The sequence below is a fragment of the Dipodomys merriami genome, unplaced genomic scaffold (genome assembly GCF_024711535.1).
Source record: "Dipodomys merriami isolate MVZ:Mamm:240054 unplaced genomic scaffold, mDipMer1.0.p SCAF_8, whole genome shotgun sequence".
Taxonomy (NCBI): domain Eukaryota; kingdom Metazoa; phylum Chordata; class Mammalia; order Rodentia; family Heteromyidae; genus Dipodomys; species Dipodomys merriami.
Window position 1 is genome coordinate 33,329,706 of NW_027206401.1, and position 16,165 is coordinate 33,345,870.

The 16,165-nt window shown below is 44.7% G+C and overlaps 1 protein-coding gene across 2 annotated transcripts in view; it reads right to left on the reverse strand.

The window, feature by feature from the left end:
• Nucleotides 1–16,165, reverse strand: part of Sobp (sine oculis binding protein homolog) — a 176,956-nt gene that overhangs the window by 19,954 nt on the left and 140,837 nt on the right. For both annotated transcript variants that reach the window (XM_070010953.1, XM_070010952.1), the window contains one exon: nt 1,450–3,402. In XM_070010953.1, the coding sequence (XP_069867054.1) occupies nt 1,453–3,402 (1,950 nt within the window). In that variant the 3' untranslated portion in view covers nt 1,450–1,452. The remainder of the gene's footprint in view (nt 1–1,449; nt 3,403–16,165) is intronic.

Here is a 16,165-nt window from a genome sequence, read left to right on the forward strand (position 1 = left end):
CCAAGGAACCGATCCACGTATTCTCCTTCAGTAATGTAAAGAAAACGTAACTGGAGTTAGACCACCTGGATTTGACTCACAACTCTGCTTCCTAACCTGGTAATCTGAAAGGTTATGTAATTTGTTTCTTCTTAATCAGTGGAATGAAGAAAACTGTTTTATGAATCCAGCTTCAAATACTACTAAAAGTCAGAGCCTCACACACACACATGAGCAATGCCTCATCCTACCTCATTTCCCCCAGCCTTCCTTCCTCCCTGTCTTGAGGGCAGCCGCACCACCCTAATTCTCCTTCGCTCCCACCCAGGAAGGAGCAGTGTACAAGTTAAATGCTAAATGAATGCTCATTTCTCCTCTTCTTCTCCATCTACAATTGACAACTGAATTTTGGCTGTTCACTTGCCCACTTGGGTAGAAGAGAGTTCACTCTCGGGGACCCAGTACACAGGTCTGAACCGAACACAGGTTCCCCTATTTGTCAACTCTGACCTGGGCAAAATTTCTAAGATACATCTTTCTCCTTGGTAATAATGTGTTCCCATGCCTGTTCCATATGGTTGGCAAGAGAGGACAAATGAAGCCACATCTGGCTACAGAGGCATACATTCGTTTCCTATTGCCCCCTCTGCCCTCCCCCCACCAATGCTGAAGCTTCTGACTCACTTCCAATAATTGGATTCCCCCCCCCCCCCGCCGCCCTTTTCAGGTGCACTCTCTAACTGCTTCTTTCCTTCAGTTTCCACGTGTTTGCAGTGAGCATCGCAGCAGTTGAGTCCCCTGAGTCCCCCCATCCCCCACCCCCCAAAGGGGAGAAGGCAAAGATGGCCAGTGAAGCCTGGAGCCTGCCTACAGTTTAGAGCAGAGCTGACAGAAGAGACACTGCGCTCAGTAGCTAAGCGCCAAAGATGGCTGTAGCACCTTGCCAGGCTACAGTGGCTTTGTGACCTGGGTTCAGTTGGCATCTGATGGTTATCAATAAAATTTGGCAAGTTAGGACAGTCTTGTCAATGAGGCTACCCGCTGCAGGCGGGCTCCAGCTCATGGATCCCCTGGGCCTTCCTCCACTGCCCGGTAACCTCACGACTGAACGGCTAGATTTCCCAAATGACCTCGCCTTCCTTCCCACATCCTCCTATTCCCCAGCAGGGTGAATCACAGAGATGTGACCCTAATCATAAAATAAGAGGCATGGAAGACAAAACGTTTCAATTAAGGTTCAGGCGTCCAGGAGCTTTGTCTTCAGGTGAGCTTGGGCTCTTAATGAGCTGTAAAAAAAAAACAACGTGAACGTGGATGATCACACAAGTGTACGGTAAAACACATGAGGGTGTTTTTGTGTTTTCAAATCGTATTCACACCACTCTGGGATCTCGTATTCACACATCTCTGCCTGGAAAGAAGCAAGGCAAGGTGCCCCGGCAGGAGCAGTGCCCCGGCGGACATACAAACCTTTTACTTATTCTGATTTCTAATTCGGAGGCACCTCCTTTTGAGCGGCGGCTCCAGGTCCTCGGGCCCGGCGCTGAGCATGGGCGAGGAGATGATGCACGGCGCCAGGCCAGTCTTCTCCGCGGGTTTTGGCACTGGCTGGATCACGCAGCCGGTCTTGGGCAGCATGCGCAGGGCGTAGGCGTGGTCCTCGTCCGCGGGGTTATTCAGGTTCGGGTCCGATTTGTCGCCCCCCGCCAGGGCCTCCTCCCCGATCAGCTTCTTGGCCGCCTCCCCGTCCAGGTGGCAGTTGGACGCACAGTTGTTCTCCTTGACCGACTCCAGCTCGCTCACGGCCGGCTCCTCGGGCGACAGCAGCTTCCTGGGCGGCCCGGGCGGCGGCGGCGGGGGCGGCGGCGGCGGCGGCTGCTCCGGCGGCGGCTCCGCGCCCTTGGCGCCCTCGGCCGCGGCGCTGCGCGTGCCGTTCACGATGACGTTGCAGGCCGCGGCGGCCTCGGGGCCCGCGGGAGCGCCCGGGCCCGGGTCGCCGGCGGCGGGCGGGCTGCAGTGGCCGTCCCTGCAGCCGCCGCAGGTCCTGCGCTCCGCCGCGCCCGGCTCGCGCTCCGCCTTGACGTGCGCGTGCAGCGCGCGGTGGATCACGTTGTGCAGCCGGGCCCGGTGGCCCACCGTCAGGTCGATGACCCCGTCCTGTGGGCCCTGCAGCACGCCCGGGAAGCCGGGCTGGCCGCCCGCGCCCGGAGGGCTGCCTCCACGCCGGGTCAGGTCCACCACCTCGCTCCGGCCGGGCTCCGCGGGCGCCAGGCTCAGGGCCTGGCCCGAGCAGCCGGGCGGCGAGTCCGAGGACTTGGACGAGCCCTGCTTGGAGTCCCGGGGGGACAAGGAGCGTCCTCCGGGCTTGCCTCCGGCCGCCGAGGAGTCGCCCGGGGCGCTCGGAATGAAGCTCTCCCCGTTGCTGGAGAATCCGTTGGGGGGCTTGGAATCATTGACGTGGGGGATGGGGATGGGGATGGGGATGGGCACGGGCAGGGGCACGATCACCGGGTATGGCACGAGCAGGGTGGGGGGCGGCACCAGGGGCGCGAGCGACGGCAGCCCGAAATTCATCATCTGGGGCACGGGCATCGGGCCATTTGGCATCATGCTTACCGGCGGGAAGGGAAGACTCGGCAAGGGGGCGCCCGGGGGCGGCGGGGGCAGCAGGCCCGGAGGGTTCCCAGGCATGGTGGGCGTGCTTGGGGGGTGGATGTGGGGCGATAGCATGGGTCGGTGCATAGGACTGGAAGTGGGGCCCAGGTTCCTGGGGCCGCCGGGTGGGGGCCCAATGCCAGGAAGCATGGGGTTGGACAGTGGGCTGTTGGGGTTGGAGGCGTGGTGCGGTGGCCCGCGGATGAAGGGCGGGCGGATCTGCTGCATGATCTGCTGCTCCATGAAGATGGGCAGCGGCACCGGGCCGCGGTTGGTCATCACCATAGGAGGGCTGCGGGGAGGGACGCCCAGGGGAGGTCCGATGCTAGCAGGCGGCTGCACAGAGACAGGAGGGAGGTTCGGAGTCTCGCTGATGGGGATAGACTTGGGCACCGGCGTGGGGATTTTAGTGACAGAGCAGTTGGCTGTGTCAGATGGAGAGACGGTGGTGGACGTGGATGGGCCAGGGCCTTGGCTTTGGACAGCGGCAGCCACCGGGGAGGGAGCCTTCCTCCGAGCATCAGTTAGGGGGATATTCCAAGAGTCTGGAGTGAGCAGCTGCACCCCGGTGCCTTCTGCTTTATTTTCCATGGGCGGGTGTAATGTGCTGCACAGCCCAGCTGGAAGATTGGCCTGTGTCTCTTTGTAGAAAATGTCCATTTTGTATTGGTTGAGGCATTTTGCACTGCAGAACTGAAGCCTTCTTTCCCCGTCCCCAAAATCCAGGTATTCTTTTGTGTGTCTTATGTGCTTACACCAGTCACATACCTACAACACAAGCAATTAAAAAAAAAAAAACACAACAGGTGAGATAAGCGATTTCCTTGGGTAGATGGGAGTTTCAGGTTTCACATCAATGTTGGTTCACACTTTATCATAATTTCTCAAATAGGCTGAAGTGTTTCCTTCTGAAAGGTAAAATTCTGAGATGTCTGTGAAATGACGGGCTTTATAAATACTAACTTCAGAATAGCAATAATCACAATCTCTTTTTTCAGGAAATTGAATTGTTCCTTTTAAAACATGCCTTAAAAAGAGCTCTGATTTAAAAGAAAAAAACAAAAGGAGTGTATCTAGTAGTGCAAATTCCTGCCCCCACAGTCAGAGGCTCACTGTAAACACAAATCTGAACAGTTTGGGAGGAACGGTTTCTCCAGAAAGTTCAGTGGGCATGGCACATAACCCCTTAAAATTCTCCTCAGGCAAAATCACTCCACACTGCTGTGTCCAATAATGCAGTTGGAAGGGGTGTGCTGTGTTAACCAATAACACAGAGCACTGAACACCATTATGTCTGGCTTCCAAGGAGAAACTTGGACTTGGTCATGAAGTCTGTGTGAGGTTTAGCTATTCCCAACCTGTGATGTTGCAGCAAACTAGAATTATTTTTTGAGCTGTTTGCCCACTCTTTCTCAGTAGTCAGAATTTTTGGTGACATTTCTTGGCAGGCAGTCTTATTTAACAACTTTTCAAACACCAGAGAACATTTTCCAAAAGTTGTTATGGTTTTTTTCTCCCTTCTTCATATCTATGGCTGGCAAAAGAAAGACATCACCAAATTTACTTTAAAGTTGGGCTGCAGAACTAATTAAAGACTGAGAGCTTTTCCCAATTGGAAATCACTAGACATCAAAGTTCAAAAAATAGTCATTCTCGGCTTCAGAACCCATTACTTTGGAGAAATTATTGTGATTTCATTAACACATTAATTTTGCAACACCATCAGCTCTCACAGATGGTGAAGACATGATCTACAATTCAAATATGACTCTTGTTTGCACAAATGTCTTTCCTTCATATGGCATTTTAAACAAGAATTAATATGAGTAATCTTGCCATAGCTATAAACAGATAAACAGATGTCAAAATTTTCAATAGCTCTTTCAGTGTCTTCTTTTGACAGAATTTTACACACACAATCTTTTTTTCTTTTTCTTTTTTATTTATTTTTGTCATTTTCTTAGTATTCAAATCATATACCACCAGAAGAAGAATTGAGAAATACAGTGCAATCATGAATTTCTAAAACTCCATTTCTTTCCCAGTAAATCAGTGGTTCCAATATTGTTCTAAATGGGACCCCATTTTTAAAGAGAATGTCTGTTCTGTTGGTGGTGTTGGTGTTGTTGTTGTGTGTGTTTAACTATCATAAAGTGGTATAATTAAAAGATGATAAATTTTAATAATGATTGGTCATATAAACAACATAAAAACAACATATGCTGGGCATTTGATTACTCATCTCATTTAACTCTCAGCTTTCCTTGACTGTAAACAGGGTGGCGTTCTAGTTTGGGAATGTGGGCCAATATTCTCATGGCAGATGTGGGTCTGTGTGTAAACTTTTTCTCACTTAAAAAAATTCTAACTGATATTTACAGGTAATAACCTTCACAGTGTGAGATTTAATAAAATGTACTTACTGACACCCATTAGTTTTCTGTTTGGTCTCGTACAAGTTGCCCTTTCAAAATACTTCTTAAAAGCTTTGAGGAGAGTGATGATTAGAAAATTATTCTTTCAACTTAGTTATCAATGCTGTTGCAGTCACTTAATGTGGTTAAACAAATTGATGAAGCCAGGCACCTGTGCCTCACACCTGTAATCCTAGCTACTCTGGAGGCTAAGATCTGGGGATTCATGGTTCAAAACCAGCCCAGAAGGAAAGTCTTATCCCCAATTAACTACCAAAAATAGCTGGAAGTTGAGGTATGGCTCAAGTGGTAGAGTGCTAGACTTGAGCATGAAAGGTCAGAAACTGGGTCCAAACCCTGAGTTCAAGCCCCAGGATGAACATATACACACCAAAAAGTGAATAGTGTCAATGCTCATATCTGCCTATTGTTCACTACACTCTTTTGAGTTCCTCTTGAATTGCCTATGTGGTCTATCACACCTTAAATTTTTCATCTAGGTGAAGTAAACTAGTAGTGTGCTATTTTATTAAAGTTAACAGTAATGATGTGGCATTTGAATTCCATTGTGAAATAAAACCACATACTTTTATTTAAATATTAGGTATCTGTAGAAAGGCTAAAATATAAATATCCAAGCTTAAAGTAAGGGATAAAATATATCTGCTTTACTCATAGATTAGAAAAAAATCATCAATAAACTAATTAAAATAAGATGCCAAATTTTCTGGCATATTTCTTTTGGATCTTATTCTTCAACCATAAGGGGGAAGAGTTTTCTGAGATCATTAATTGGCTTTTAAATTGCCAAATTGAATATTTTTGCCTCCAGAGGATTCCTATTTCCTGAAGCTAAATAAATATTTTCATGTGGAGTGAAAATAATAATAATGTAAATATAACTTAAACATTCTCCCTTCCTTCCCTTCATTTTCAATAATTTATTGGCAGATAAGGAATGCTCATAGATCTATCCCAATTATGAAATGAGAATTCTTCAGCAAATACTATCTATTTCCACGTAAAAGAATAGCAGGTATTAAAGTTAAAATAAACCCCTATTTTCCTATTAACGCAAAAGCCTAATGTTGGTACTTGATTTTCTGTAGCACCCCAAATGACATGGTAGCATACCACCTCACCTTATTGCATTTCAGTTCACAAGATGGCCTGAAAATACAGCCAAGCAATCTTCCTGATGAAGCAAAAACTTATTAGAAGGGGGGAAAAAAACTGTTGCTTAAGAAATAATGAATCAAGTCTGTCATACAGTACTCATCGTTTAAGATGAGGTCAATGAATTTATGGCACAAATGGCTATATCATGTGAGGCAATAAAACATAGTATCATCATTCATTCTCCATCTAACTAATGACACACTTCTTATAATTAAAGATTTCATCATAAGAGCCTGAGCTGATTACTTAAGATGTGATAATTGGGCAAAAATATACACTGTCTCTATCTCTTTCTTTAATAAAACAACACTTGCATAATGGTGGTTTTCTGGATTGTAGTATGGGGGGGTATCTCTTTTTCTACTGTTAGCTTTACATTTTATTTATTTATTTAATTTTCACTTTCAGAGGCATCTTCCCCCCCCCCTTATTATGGCAAGAAACACCAAATTTCCTCTAGATATTTTCAAAAGCAAAGATGGAGTACAGAGCTTAGCTTCCTGGTCCCTGCAATGTTTTGTTTCTGTTGGAATCTGGCCTTTTTTGGTTCCCCTCCTCTCCCTAACAGGTCCCAGATTGGACAGAGGCTGCTGTTGTTTAACGATGCCAATCTGGGGCCCAAGCAATCAGCCAATGCAATGCCACTGAGCAGGACAGCTGAAATGCTTCGTATCACAAATACATAATGTATCGCCAAGAAGACAAAAAGATCACAGAGAAGATAAACAAATGTGTGCTCCATTCAACCCTAAAACAGTGGTCCTCCAAAAAGATTAAATTTACCTTCCTGGGATGTGTCCAATTTTAAACAACAGGATGAACATTTCCTTTAGTCCATTTAGAGTATTTATATTTTAGTGGCTGGCTGCCAGAGTAGTACTTATAAGCTCAGTGGCCTGATGGATTCACTCCTTTCCTGTGAAATAAATGTGTGGCAACCTACACCACTAAGCTGCTCAAAAGCCACTGCCTCAGCAGAAATATCACTCGTCTTGATACCAACAAACTCAAAGGCAGGACTTCTGGTTCCTATAACTCTTTCCATCTTGTATTTCCCCTGGAAAGAAAGCACGCTATTCATACTGGCAACTGAACCTTCATTTTTATATAAACGTCCGAAGTCAAAGCCAAAGTATGCCATGAGGTTACCCACATGGACACAATACATATATACATTCTACCTGGCTTAAGAGAAGATTCGGGTAACTGGTGGGGGGGGAGAGGGTGGGGGGAAGGGAGGGGCAGGGTTTCTAATTAACACATTAATCAGCTGTCAGCTGTGGGAGTAAAGTTCATCCTTTAATGGAACCTACTGCTGCCTTCTGAGTGGTAATCTGGCACCAGGCAATATTTAATTAAGAAAGTCTATTGTAGAATCCTTTCTTCTCTGGACAAAGACTTTCCCAGCAGTGGAACAGTAAAAAGATATTAGCACCTCCTTGAATGCCATCAGCAATTTGAAAAACAAAAGAAAACATCTTCCTAAGCTCTGACTTTCCACTAATACAACGGCCAGGCAACAGCTCAGGAGCTGTAGCTCCTTAAATGCAATCGTATTTTGTCAGGAGGGCGATGGGAAGGTTAAATGTGGCATTGATCTTGTAGTCTGAGCCAACTCAGAGAATCATGAGCTATTGGAGAATGGTGTGAGGGAGGATTGAGATATAGAGGTGAAGGTGCCTAGGGTTTTAAAGGATTAGAAGTCTGCCCGATCTGTACAGTCACCTCACAGCAGGAATTGAGGATCCTATAGAATGACCACACGTGAGCATCTGCTCCCAGACTCCTCTGGAGTGCCAGGGTCCTAGTGTCTAATGTTCCTTTAGATCCTGACACTGCCTTTAGGAGAGTCCTAGTTCAGTGTACCTGAGTGACAAAATAGGCTATGGATATCCTATGGGGTTTGGAATCTGGAACCGCTGGTGTTAAGTCTGGGCTTCACTACAACCTTATGAATAGCTCAGCTTCAGTTTTTGCATCTGTAAAATGGAGCTAATAGTAACATTGGGAGCCATGCATAAGACTAAGCTTGTTCTTCCCAGGTTATTTTTTTAATCCCCAGCCTGTCCCCTTCATGGTTGTGGGGAGGAGGCTGCTCTGTCAGTGTGAGGAGGGAAAAGAAGACTGCTTTCTTATGAAGCTCTGTGTCTTTCAGAGAAAAACAGGATGCTTCTTTCTGGACAAACTCATGCTGTGTCTCACAGACACCAGGTCTCTGTTTCTCAGGAGCCTCGGCCCCTGAGGTCACAGGAGTGCTGTCTGCAATGAAAAAGAAGCCAGCTGATAGTACCATGTACCGTCCCCACTTCCCATTATCCCGGGAAGCCTCTGCTCAGAGCCTGCGGAGCCCTCTTCTTTCCCATTGCCCATCACTCTCTAACTCAGAAGAAGCTTCACAAGCAGTGTGGCTGCCTGGAGATGTGTGTTAGAACCATTATGATGAGTAATTCCTCTTAAGCTCAACTTCTGTTTGAATAGTGGAAGCCATGGAAGCCATAAACTGTACTATTCATGTTTTATTAAGAAACAGAGCTGATGGATGGCCTGCTTGACTCATTCCATAGCAGAACTGTCTACCAAAAGAGGGGCTAGATAGAGCCAAGGAATCAGAGGTCTTTCAGACAGATGACCCCACCCTGCCATGGTAGAAGGTATATGTAAGGAAGGGCCTCCAAAACCAGAGGTGGGGGTGATGATGCCCACAAGTCCAGGTTTTCTTGCAACGCTGGAACTATGACTGAAGGAATGGAAAAAATGACCTGGACATAAACATGCGAAGCCATACAGAAACCAGGAGAGACTCTTAGAAACGGCAAGGGATTTTTCTTCAGAAAACCAAACTTGTGAAGTTTACCTGTAAAATAAGAAATTGTCCATGGGTTTAGATTCCAACATGATAATACTTGCTCGTGGTTTTGTTTCTTGAAAGGCTTTTTTATTTTTTGAAGTGTTCTTGCTCTCTTCTCTCCCTCTTTCCTTTCTTCCTTCCCTCCCTTTTTTACCCTTCCCTCTCTCTTTAAATAAAAGTTGGAACTCAACAAGAAGTCAAAGAGCATCTTTGTTAGAACAGAAAACCTCATTAGGAAACTGCCCTGTAGAAGCCTTACACAATGATTCAAGTTCTACTTATCTTGTAATTTTCAGGAGGATTCCACAAGGTCTAACCAGGTCACTGGAGCAGATCCTTCTCTAAAGCAGAGTGAAAATGGGCCTGGTTCACAGGATCTCAGTGAGTTTTAACCAATGGATCCTGACTGACCCAAGGCTCTGATTCAACAGCCAGAGTAGGATGAATATTCAGTGACCGCTGGGCTATCCTGGCAGCCACACAGCATGAATCTGAAGAAGGTGCCTTTCCTTTGGCTCTGGGGTCTGTTGCCTATTCGTGTGCCATCATTACAGAATGTCTGCAGAAGTACAACTTATATCTCTACAATAGCAGTCAAATACCAGAAAGACCTGTCTACCTGGTGCCAAATGTCTGCCTTTCTGGTACCCAGTTCTGTGGCTCTGAGAGGACCAGAAATTGGCTGAAGAGAGCATGGTGCCATGAGAGTCAGCCCTGATAGGAACCTGAGGACATCTTCATCTTCTCCTCTAACCCTCCAGAGACATAAGACCTACTATGACCTCAGGTGCTCAGCTACAAAATGAATCCATTACTAGTGACAGAACAGAGGAGGAAGAAAGGAAATCAGCAAGTGACTACAGATACAGAAAGTATGGCACATAGAAGCAGTGGGTTTTTCCATCTGCTGAGTAAGACATAGCATGAACTTTTATCTAGGGCTCACTGTGCATCAGGCATTGGGGGACAGAACTGGTAAGATGTGGTCCCTCCCCCTAAGGCAGTGTAGGATCTTCTACAGGCAACAGAAGGGATAGTGAAAGATTTTTGGTTTTAGTTAGTCATCTCTGTTTCCAGCTGAAATGTAAGAAGAAACAGCGTGTCTATTTGTAATGCTTTTGTTTGGTTTATGCCAGTCCTGGGGCTTGAACTCAGGATCTGGGTGCTGTCTCTGAGCTTTCTTGCTCAAGGATAGAGCTCTATCACTTGAGCCATAGCACCACTTCCATTTTTTGTTTTTGTTTTGCTTTGTTTTGGTTGGTTGGTTTTTGTTTTGGTTTGGATTTTTTTTTTCTGGTGTGGTTAATTGGAAATAAGAGTCTTACAAACTTTAGGGGCTGGCTTCCTATTGTGATTCTCAGATCTCAAGCTCCTGAGTAGTAGGATTACAGGTGTGAGCTACAAGTGCCCAGCTTTGTAATGCTTTTATGTACTGAGCTGTGTTGGTGCAAGTATTGGGCTGAAGGACCATTTGAAATATCTGCCCTCCAAGTGTTCAAATACAGTGACTTACTGCAAGTGGAAGAAATTGGCACATTGCTCTCTCCCTGCAATTCTGTTCCTCCAGAAACAGATATGCACTAAGATCAAAGTTGAACTAACAGATTTTCTTTCTTTTTGGTGATACTTGGTTTCAACTCAGGGCTTCATGCTTGCTTGGCTTGCTTGCTTGATTGGTACTCTATCATTTGAGCCACACCTCCACCTGTGCTTCTTGCTGGTTATTTTGGAGATGTAATATCACGGACTTTTTTGTCCAGGCTATCTTTGAACTATAATCCTCCAAATCTCAGACATGTAGGTAGGATTTCTGGCGTGAGCCACCAGCTCCCAGCTTAAACTAACCATTGTCAGTTTTATGTTTTTGTTTTTGTTGTTGTTTTTTCAACTGAAAGTTACTCTTACTATTTTACTCACAACATCAAAATTTCCTTTGCTTTTCTAATACCATCTTTGGAAACTCTTTTTCAAATAGCATATCTGACTGTTTTCAGATGAATATTTACCTCGCTTACATTAACTCTCTTTGTTTTCCAAATGAAAACAAATAGTCTTTTTGAAATATATCTTTGGTCTCATTTCTGTTTTTCTCTTTTTATTATATAAAGGTATAGTTGCATTAGAAATTTCATTATTTGTGATTATAGGAGCCCTTCCTAGCCTGGAAAAGCTGTAGATTGGGGCTCTGGATATCCTTGTATATAAAGGAGATCTGATGTGCTGGATGTAAAGTGTGCAGCTGGGACCGGTGGTAGTGTTTGCTGGGTGCATATGTGGTAGGATGAGGCACCCAAAGCCAAGTGAAGTGTGTACTGGGTGCCTGGCTTTTGTCTGTGGTCACTGCATTCCTTCCTACATGCACACTTTTTTTTTTTTTTTAAAGAAAATGGTAGTTTTAGCTCCACAACATCATTAATCATACATCAATAGCTGGACTGTTTGAAGTGAGTGCTGCTAGGATGGATGATATCTGAAGCAATCTTTTTCCTGAGGTGTTATATGAACCTGCTTCCCGGCCTCCTCACCACTGGCTGTACCATGGCAATGGCAGCACCACTGGAACACATGAGACAGAGCTGCAGGTGGCCTGGGTCACAGGCACGGCTTGGAAGAATTAATACCCTTTAGCGAACTTGCACTGTATCACTATTGCAGCCCACTATCCAAAGTACAGGGGCTGCTCTTGGTATCATCTCATTCACTCATCAGCTCTACACAGATGGCTTAGAATCTGCCAGGCCTCTAAGGGTTTTACTCACATTGCTTCATTCAATCCTCTTTAATGGTTTCTTACACGTTGTGTTGCTCTATACTCTATGCCACAGACCAAACCTACCTATGGATGCTCCAAGTTCCCCACTTCTGGTGCCCATATCTGCCCATCTTCATAGTTCTCCACAATAAACTGCTGAAAGTCATGGTTCTTATTATAATGCCTCCTGCCAGCCCCAATTTGATGTGATGCTTGCACTATATAAGCACCAGCAACCATGCTCATTCAGCATGCTACATGAATTACCTCACTTAATCTCTACCTTATATGAATACCTGGGTTCTAGACAGGTTAAACAACTTGCTCCAGGTAACAGATGGCAAATCCAGATTCTTAGTGCTTCTGCTTAAAATTCCACTTCATCCACTGTAAAGATTGTTCTTGCTTTTCTATTTTGTTCCTGCATTTCCCATGAAAACTACAGGATTAATGCAGTTGACTAATGTTTGACAAAAAAAATGCTCAGAAAAGTTCCTGGATCATAGAATCTTTACAACTTGAAGGAACTTCACAGGTTGAACCCAATCTATCTTCTACAAGCCTGTTTTCCTCTACACACAGGTCACCTACTAGGTGGCACCCAACCTCCCCCAAACAGGGACATCCATCTATTGCCAGCCCCACAGCCAATGCCTGACTCACACCACTGGTCTTTCTCTTCTGCACAGACCTTCCAGTTGAGATAGTATTTCAGAGTTCTTTGCTGCATGAGACCAACTGTTTTGTTGTATAACAATGCTGATTATTATGCAGTTTAACCATTCTACTGCCTTGTCACCTCTACCTACTGATGCAGTTCTGTTCTCCAGGGTCTCCAAGCATAGATCTAACTCCTGTTCCAAACTTTGGCCTCTCCAAACCTTTTTTTTTAAGCCATTATGTCTCCTCTCGCTTGTTACTTGTAAACATCCCAGTTTTTGCACTCAAGTCTCTGGGAGACTTAGTTCCCAGAGCCTCCATCCTGGACATGACATTGAGAGTAACTGCCATTTTATTTTATTTTTTTTTGGGTCCGGTCGTGGGGCCTGAACTCTGGGCCTGGGCGTTGTCTCTCAGCTCTTCAGCTCAAGGCTAGTGCTCTACCAGTTGGGCCACAGCGCCACTTCCAGCTTTTTTTCTTTTTGCTTATGTGGTGCTGAGGAATTGAACCCAGGGCCTCAGGCATGCAAGGCAAGCGCTCTACCACTGAGCTACCTTCCCAGCCCCGAGTAACTGCCTTTTGCCTAGGCATATATTTCACCTGGTAATATTCCATACCAGCACCACCAAACACCATCTCTGCTTTAAAAAAATTAGTCTCATAATGGGGACTGAACAAAGGGCCTTGTGCATGCTAGCAAGTGCTCTTTTTTGAGTTACAGTCCCAGTTAGTCATAATGCCCGTTTAAAGAGAGGAGACTAGCACAAGGTCCATCAGGATTGCCTTCTCCCTAATGTAGAACATTAGACCCTTGTAAATGCTACCCAAGCAGGCCATGTGTTTTTTAACCATCACTTCTCACTGTTATAATCACTGATTGGCAATTGTTACATGCCAAAGTGTGAAGATTTCATTTGCTTTATCTTTCTTCATAGTTCACTTGAAAGTGAGAAAATAAAGGTTCCAAATAAATCATATAGTTTCTCTAAGTTCATACATCCTAAAAAGAATGGAGCCAAGACTCAGATCTGGAACTTCTACCTTGCTTTAGAATGTTGCTAAATCTACTTTTCCAAATTCCAGGAAATGTGGCCGATCATCTCCAGCATTTGTGTCTCTCTGCCGCTGTGTATTCCAAGACCACTTCTCTCCATCCGCTTACCAAGTAGCAGGACCCTCGATCAAGCAGAATTGTGTTCCAAGTAGGATTCCTCCCAAGTTGCTTCTCTCTCTTCTTACAAGTTTCCAGAATTTTCAACTGGTCTGCATGCTTGATTTATAACTTTCCAGTGCTAGGAATCACACCTAGGTTGTTGCTAGCCTGTAATATTAGCCACTTAGGAGATGGAGGTCAATAGTATCACAAAAGTTCATGAAACCCTATTTTTTAAAAACAAAGCTGGGTATGATAGCATGCCTGTCACCCCAGCTATGCAGGAAGGGTAGGTGGGAAAACTTCAGTCCAGGCTGGCCAGGACATAAACATGAAACTCTGCTTAAGGTTTCTTGATGAGGGCCTTGTCTCTCAATTCATTTTTCCCAATTTTCAATAACTACCTCAGACTTTCATCCTGTACTTTGGAAGCAGTATGGTCTAGTGAGGCAAGGCTCAGAAGCCCCACATCCTGCCCACCCTGAAACTTTGGGTTCTGCTTTTATGACCTTGGGCCCCCTCCCTACCTTCAAAGTCTGCTGTGAGGATCAAACAAACAGTGCCAATAGGAATGCTCCAAAAGATATAAAGTGCCATATAAATATAGGCTCCCAATTTAATAAGCATAAATGTACAGTAATAACACTTCATAGATTAAAAAAAAATCCAGGGTCAACTGGTTTGCCTCATACTGTTATTCATTATGCTGCTATAAAATCTGTTACAAAAGAAAAAGAAAAATCCACTAGGATGAATTTTCCTATGATGTGTACTTCAAAGTAAAAAGTATGCCACAAAATACAACCCAGAAACCCAAATCAGCAAAACATTTAACCTCCCCCCCACCCATTCTCCACTGTGTTTCCAATGGCTGCAGTGTTTGACAGCAACATAATTGCAGTAATGAGGAGGTTTTTCTGGCCAGACTATGGTCTTCAGTTCACTGTGGATGTTTTAGCCCTAGGCTCAGCTTCAGGCCAGCACCAGTCACTGGGGCTAGAGTCACCAATGAAATCCCTTATGCTCAGCCACACACAAATGTGACATTTATGGCATCTGGTGCACTATGTTGCAAGCTCATAATGATTACACACCTGGGGAGAAAGAATACCCTGTGTTGTCCATTGTCTTCCTATTCTAGCTAATTAGAAACTGTGTTTTAGTGACTGCTTAGTAATCCAGGAGGGCTGGGCTGGACTGCTTTGGCTCTCTTTGGATCTACATGTTGATTCCTTTGTCTCTGAGAAGTGCCTTGGCTGTTTGTAGACTATTGGTTTGCTTGCCTGTCTTTAACCTTTGTCTTAGGAATTTAGCCATTCTGTGCTGCTGAATTCTAAATCCTAAATTTTCAAACAGCCATTTTGCCTGGCTGTAAACTAACATGTCCCGAATGCTAGGGTTCTACACTGTACATCTTATGCATCTCTAGCTTCATCAAGCAAATCCTGAGGCCAGCCCAACCTAATCTCACCCAGGCTGAATGCCTGAATGGCTGAGTGGTGTGAAACAAGACAACCTGGAATACAGACACATGCTTGTATTATTTACACAAACCTTTTAGAGCTGCCTTTTTCGAAAGCCTTCAAGTAACTCAATAGTCACTATCATAACATTATTCACCAGGAGTCCATAAAAAGACTGGCCACCAGATCAAGAAAATCTGTGTGTGTGTGTGTGTGTGTGTGTGTGTGTGTGTGTGTGTGTGTGTGTGTGTGTGTGTATGTGTGTGTGTTTGTGCTGGTAATGGGTCCTTGAACTCAGGGCTTCATGCTCTTGCTTGGATTTTTTTTCTCTAGGCTGGCATTATATCATTTGAGCTACACCTCTACTACTAGCTTTTTGGTGATTAACTTTAGATAAGAGTCTCACAGACTTTTCTGCCTGGGCTGTCTTCAAACTGAAATCTTCAGATCTCAGCTTCTTGAGTAGCTAGGATTACAGTTGTAAGCCATAAGTACCAGCTCAGATAATATATCTTGTTTTAGAGAAAAGCAAATTAGGCTAGCAACAGTGATATATTGTCAGTATTTGGGTAAAAACCTCTATCTCCTAACCTTTATTATGCCAATTCTATCATTTGTTGGTCTGTTCTGAAGAAGGAAATTAAATGCAGAAGTTGGCCCACCTAAACTCTTGGCTTCTGGGTCAAGAAACTAGTGACAAGGCTGCCTAGTCCTGTGCACTGAATAAGAGACACAAAAAAGTAGGACTTGGGAAATAACCTAAAAATGTGAGACTGGCCCTTTCTTTTAGTGTTTATATCTAAAAAGTGAAGTAAAAGGAAGGAATGGTTCTACACGGTCATATCAAGTTTGACATGCCTTTGATACAGACTGATGTGTGCAAAAGTGGGAGGAACAGGAAAGGAAAGACAGAAGGGGAGGCAAAGAATGGCATATTGACTCTCTTTGTGTCAGTTCAGAACCCATTGAACACTAACTGTTGGTTGGGTGCCAGTGGCTCATGTTTATTATCTGAGTTACTTGGAAGACTGAGATCTGAAGATTGTGGTTCAAAGCCAGCC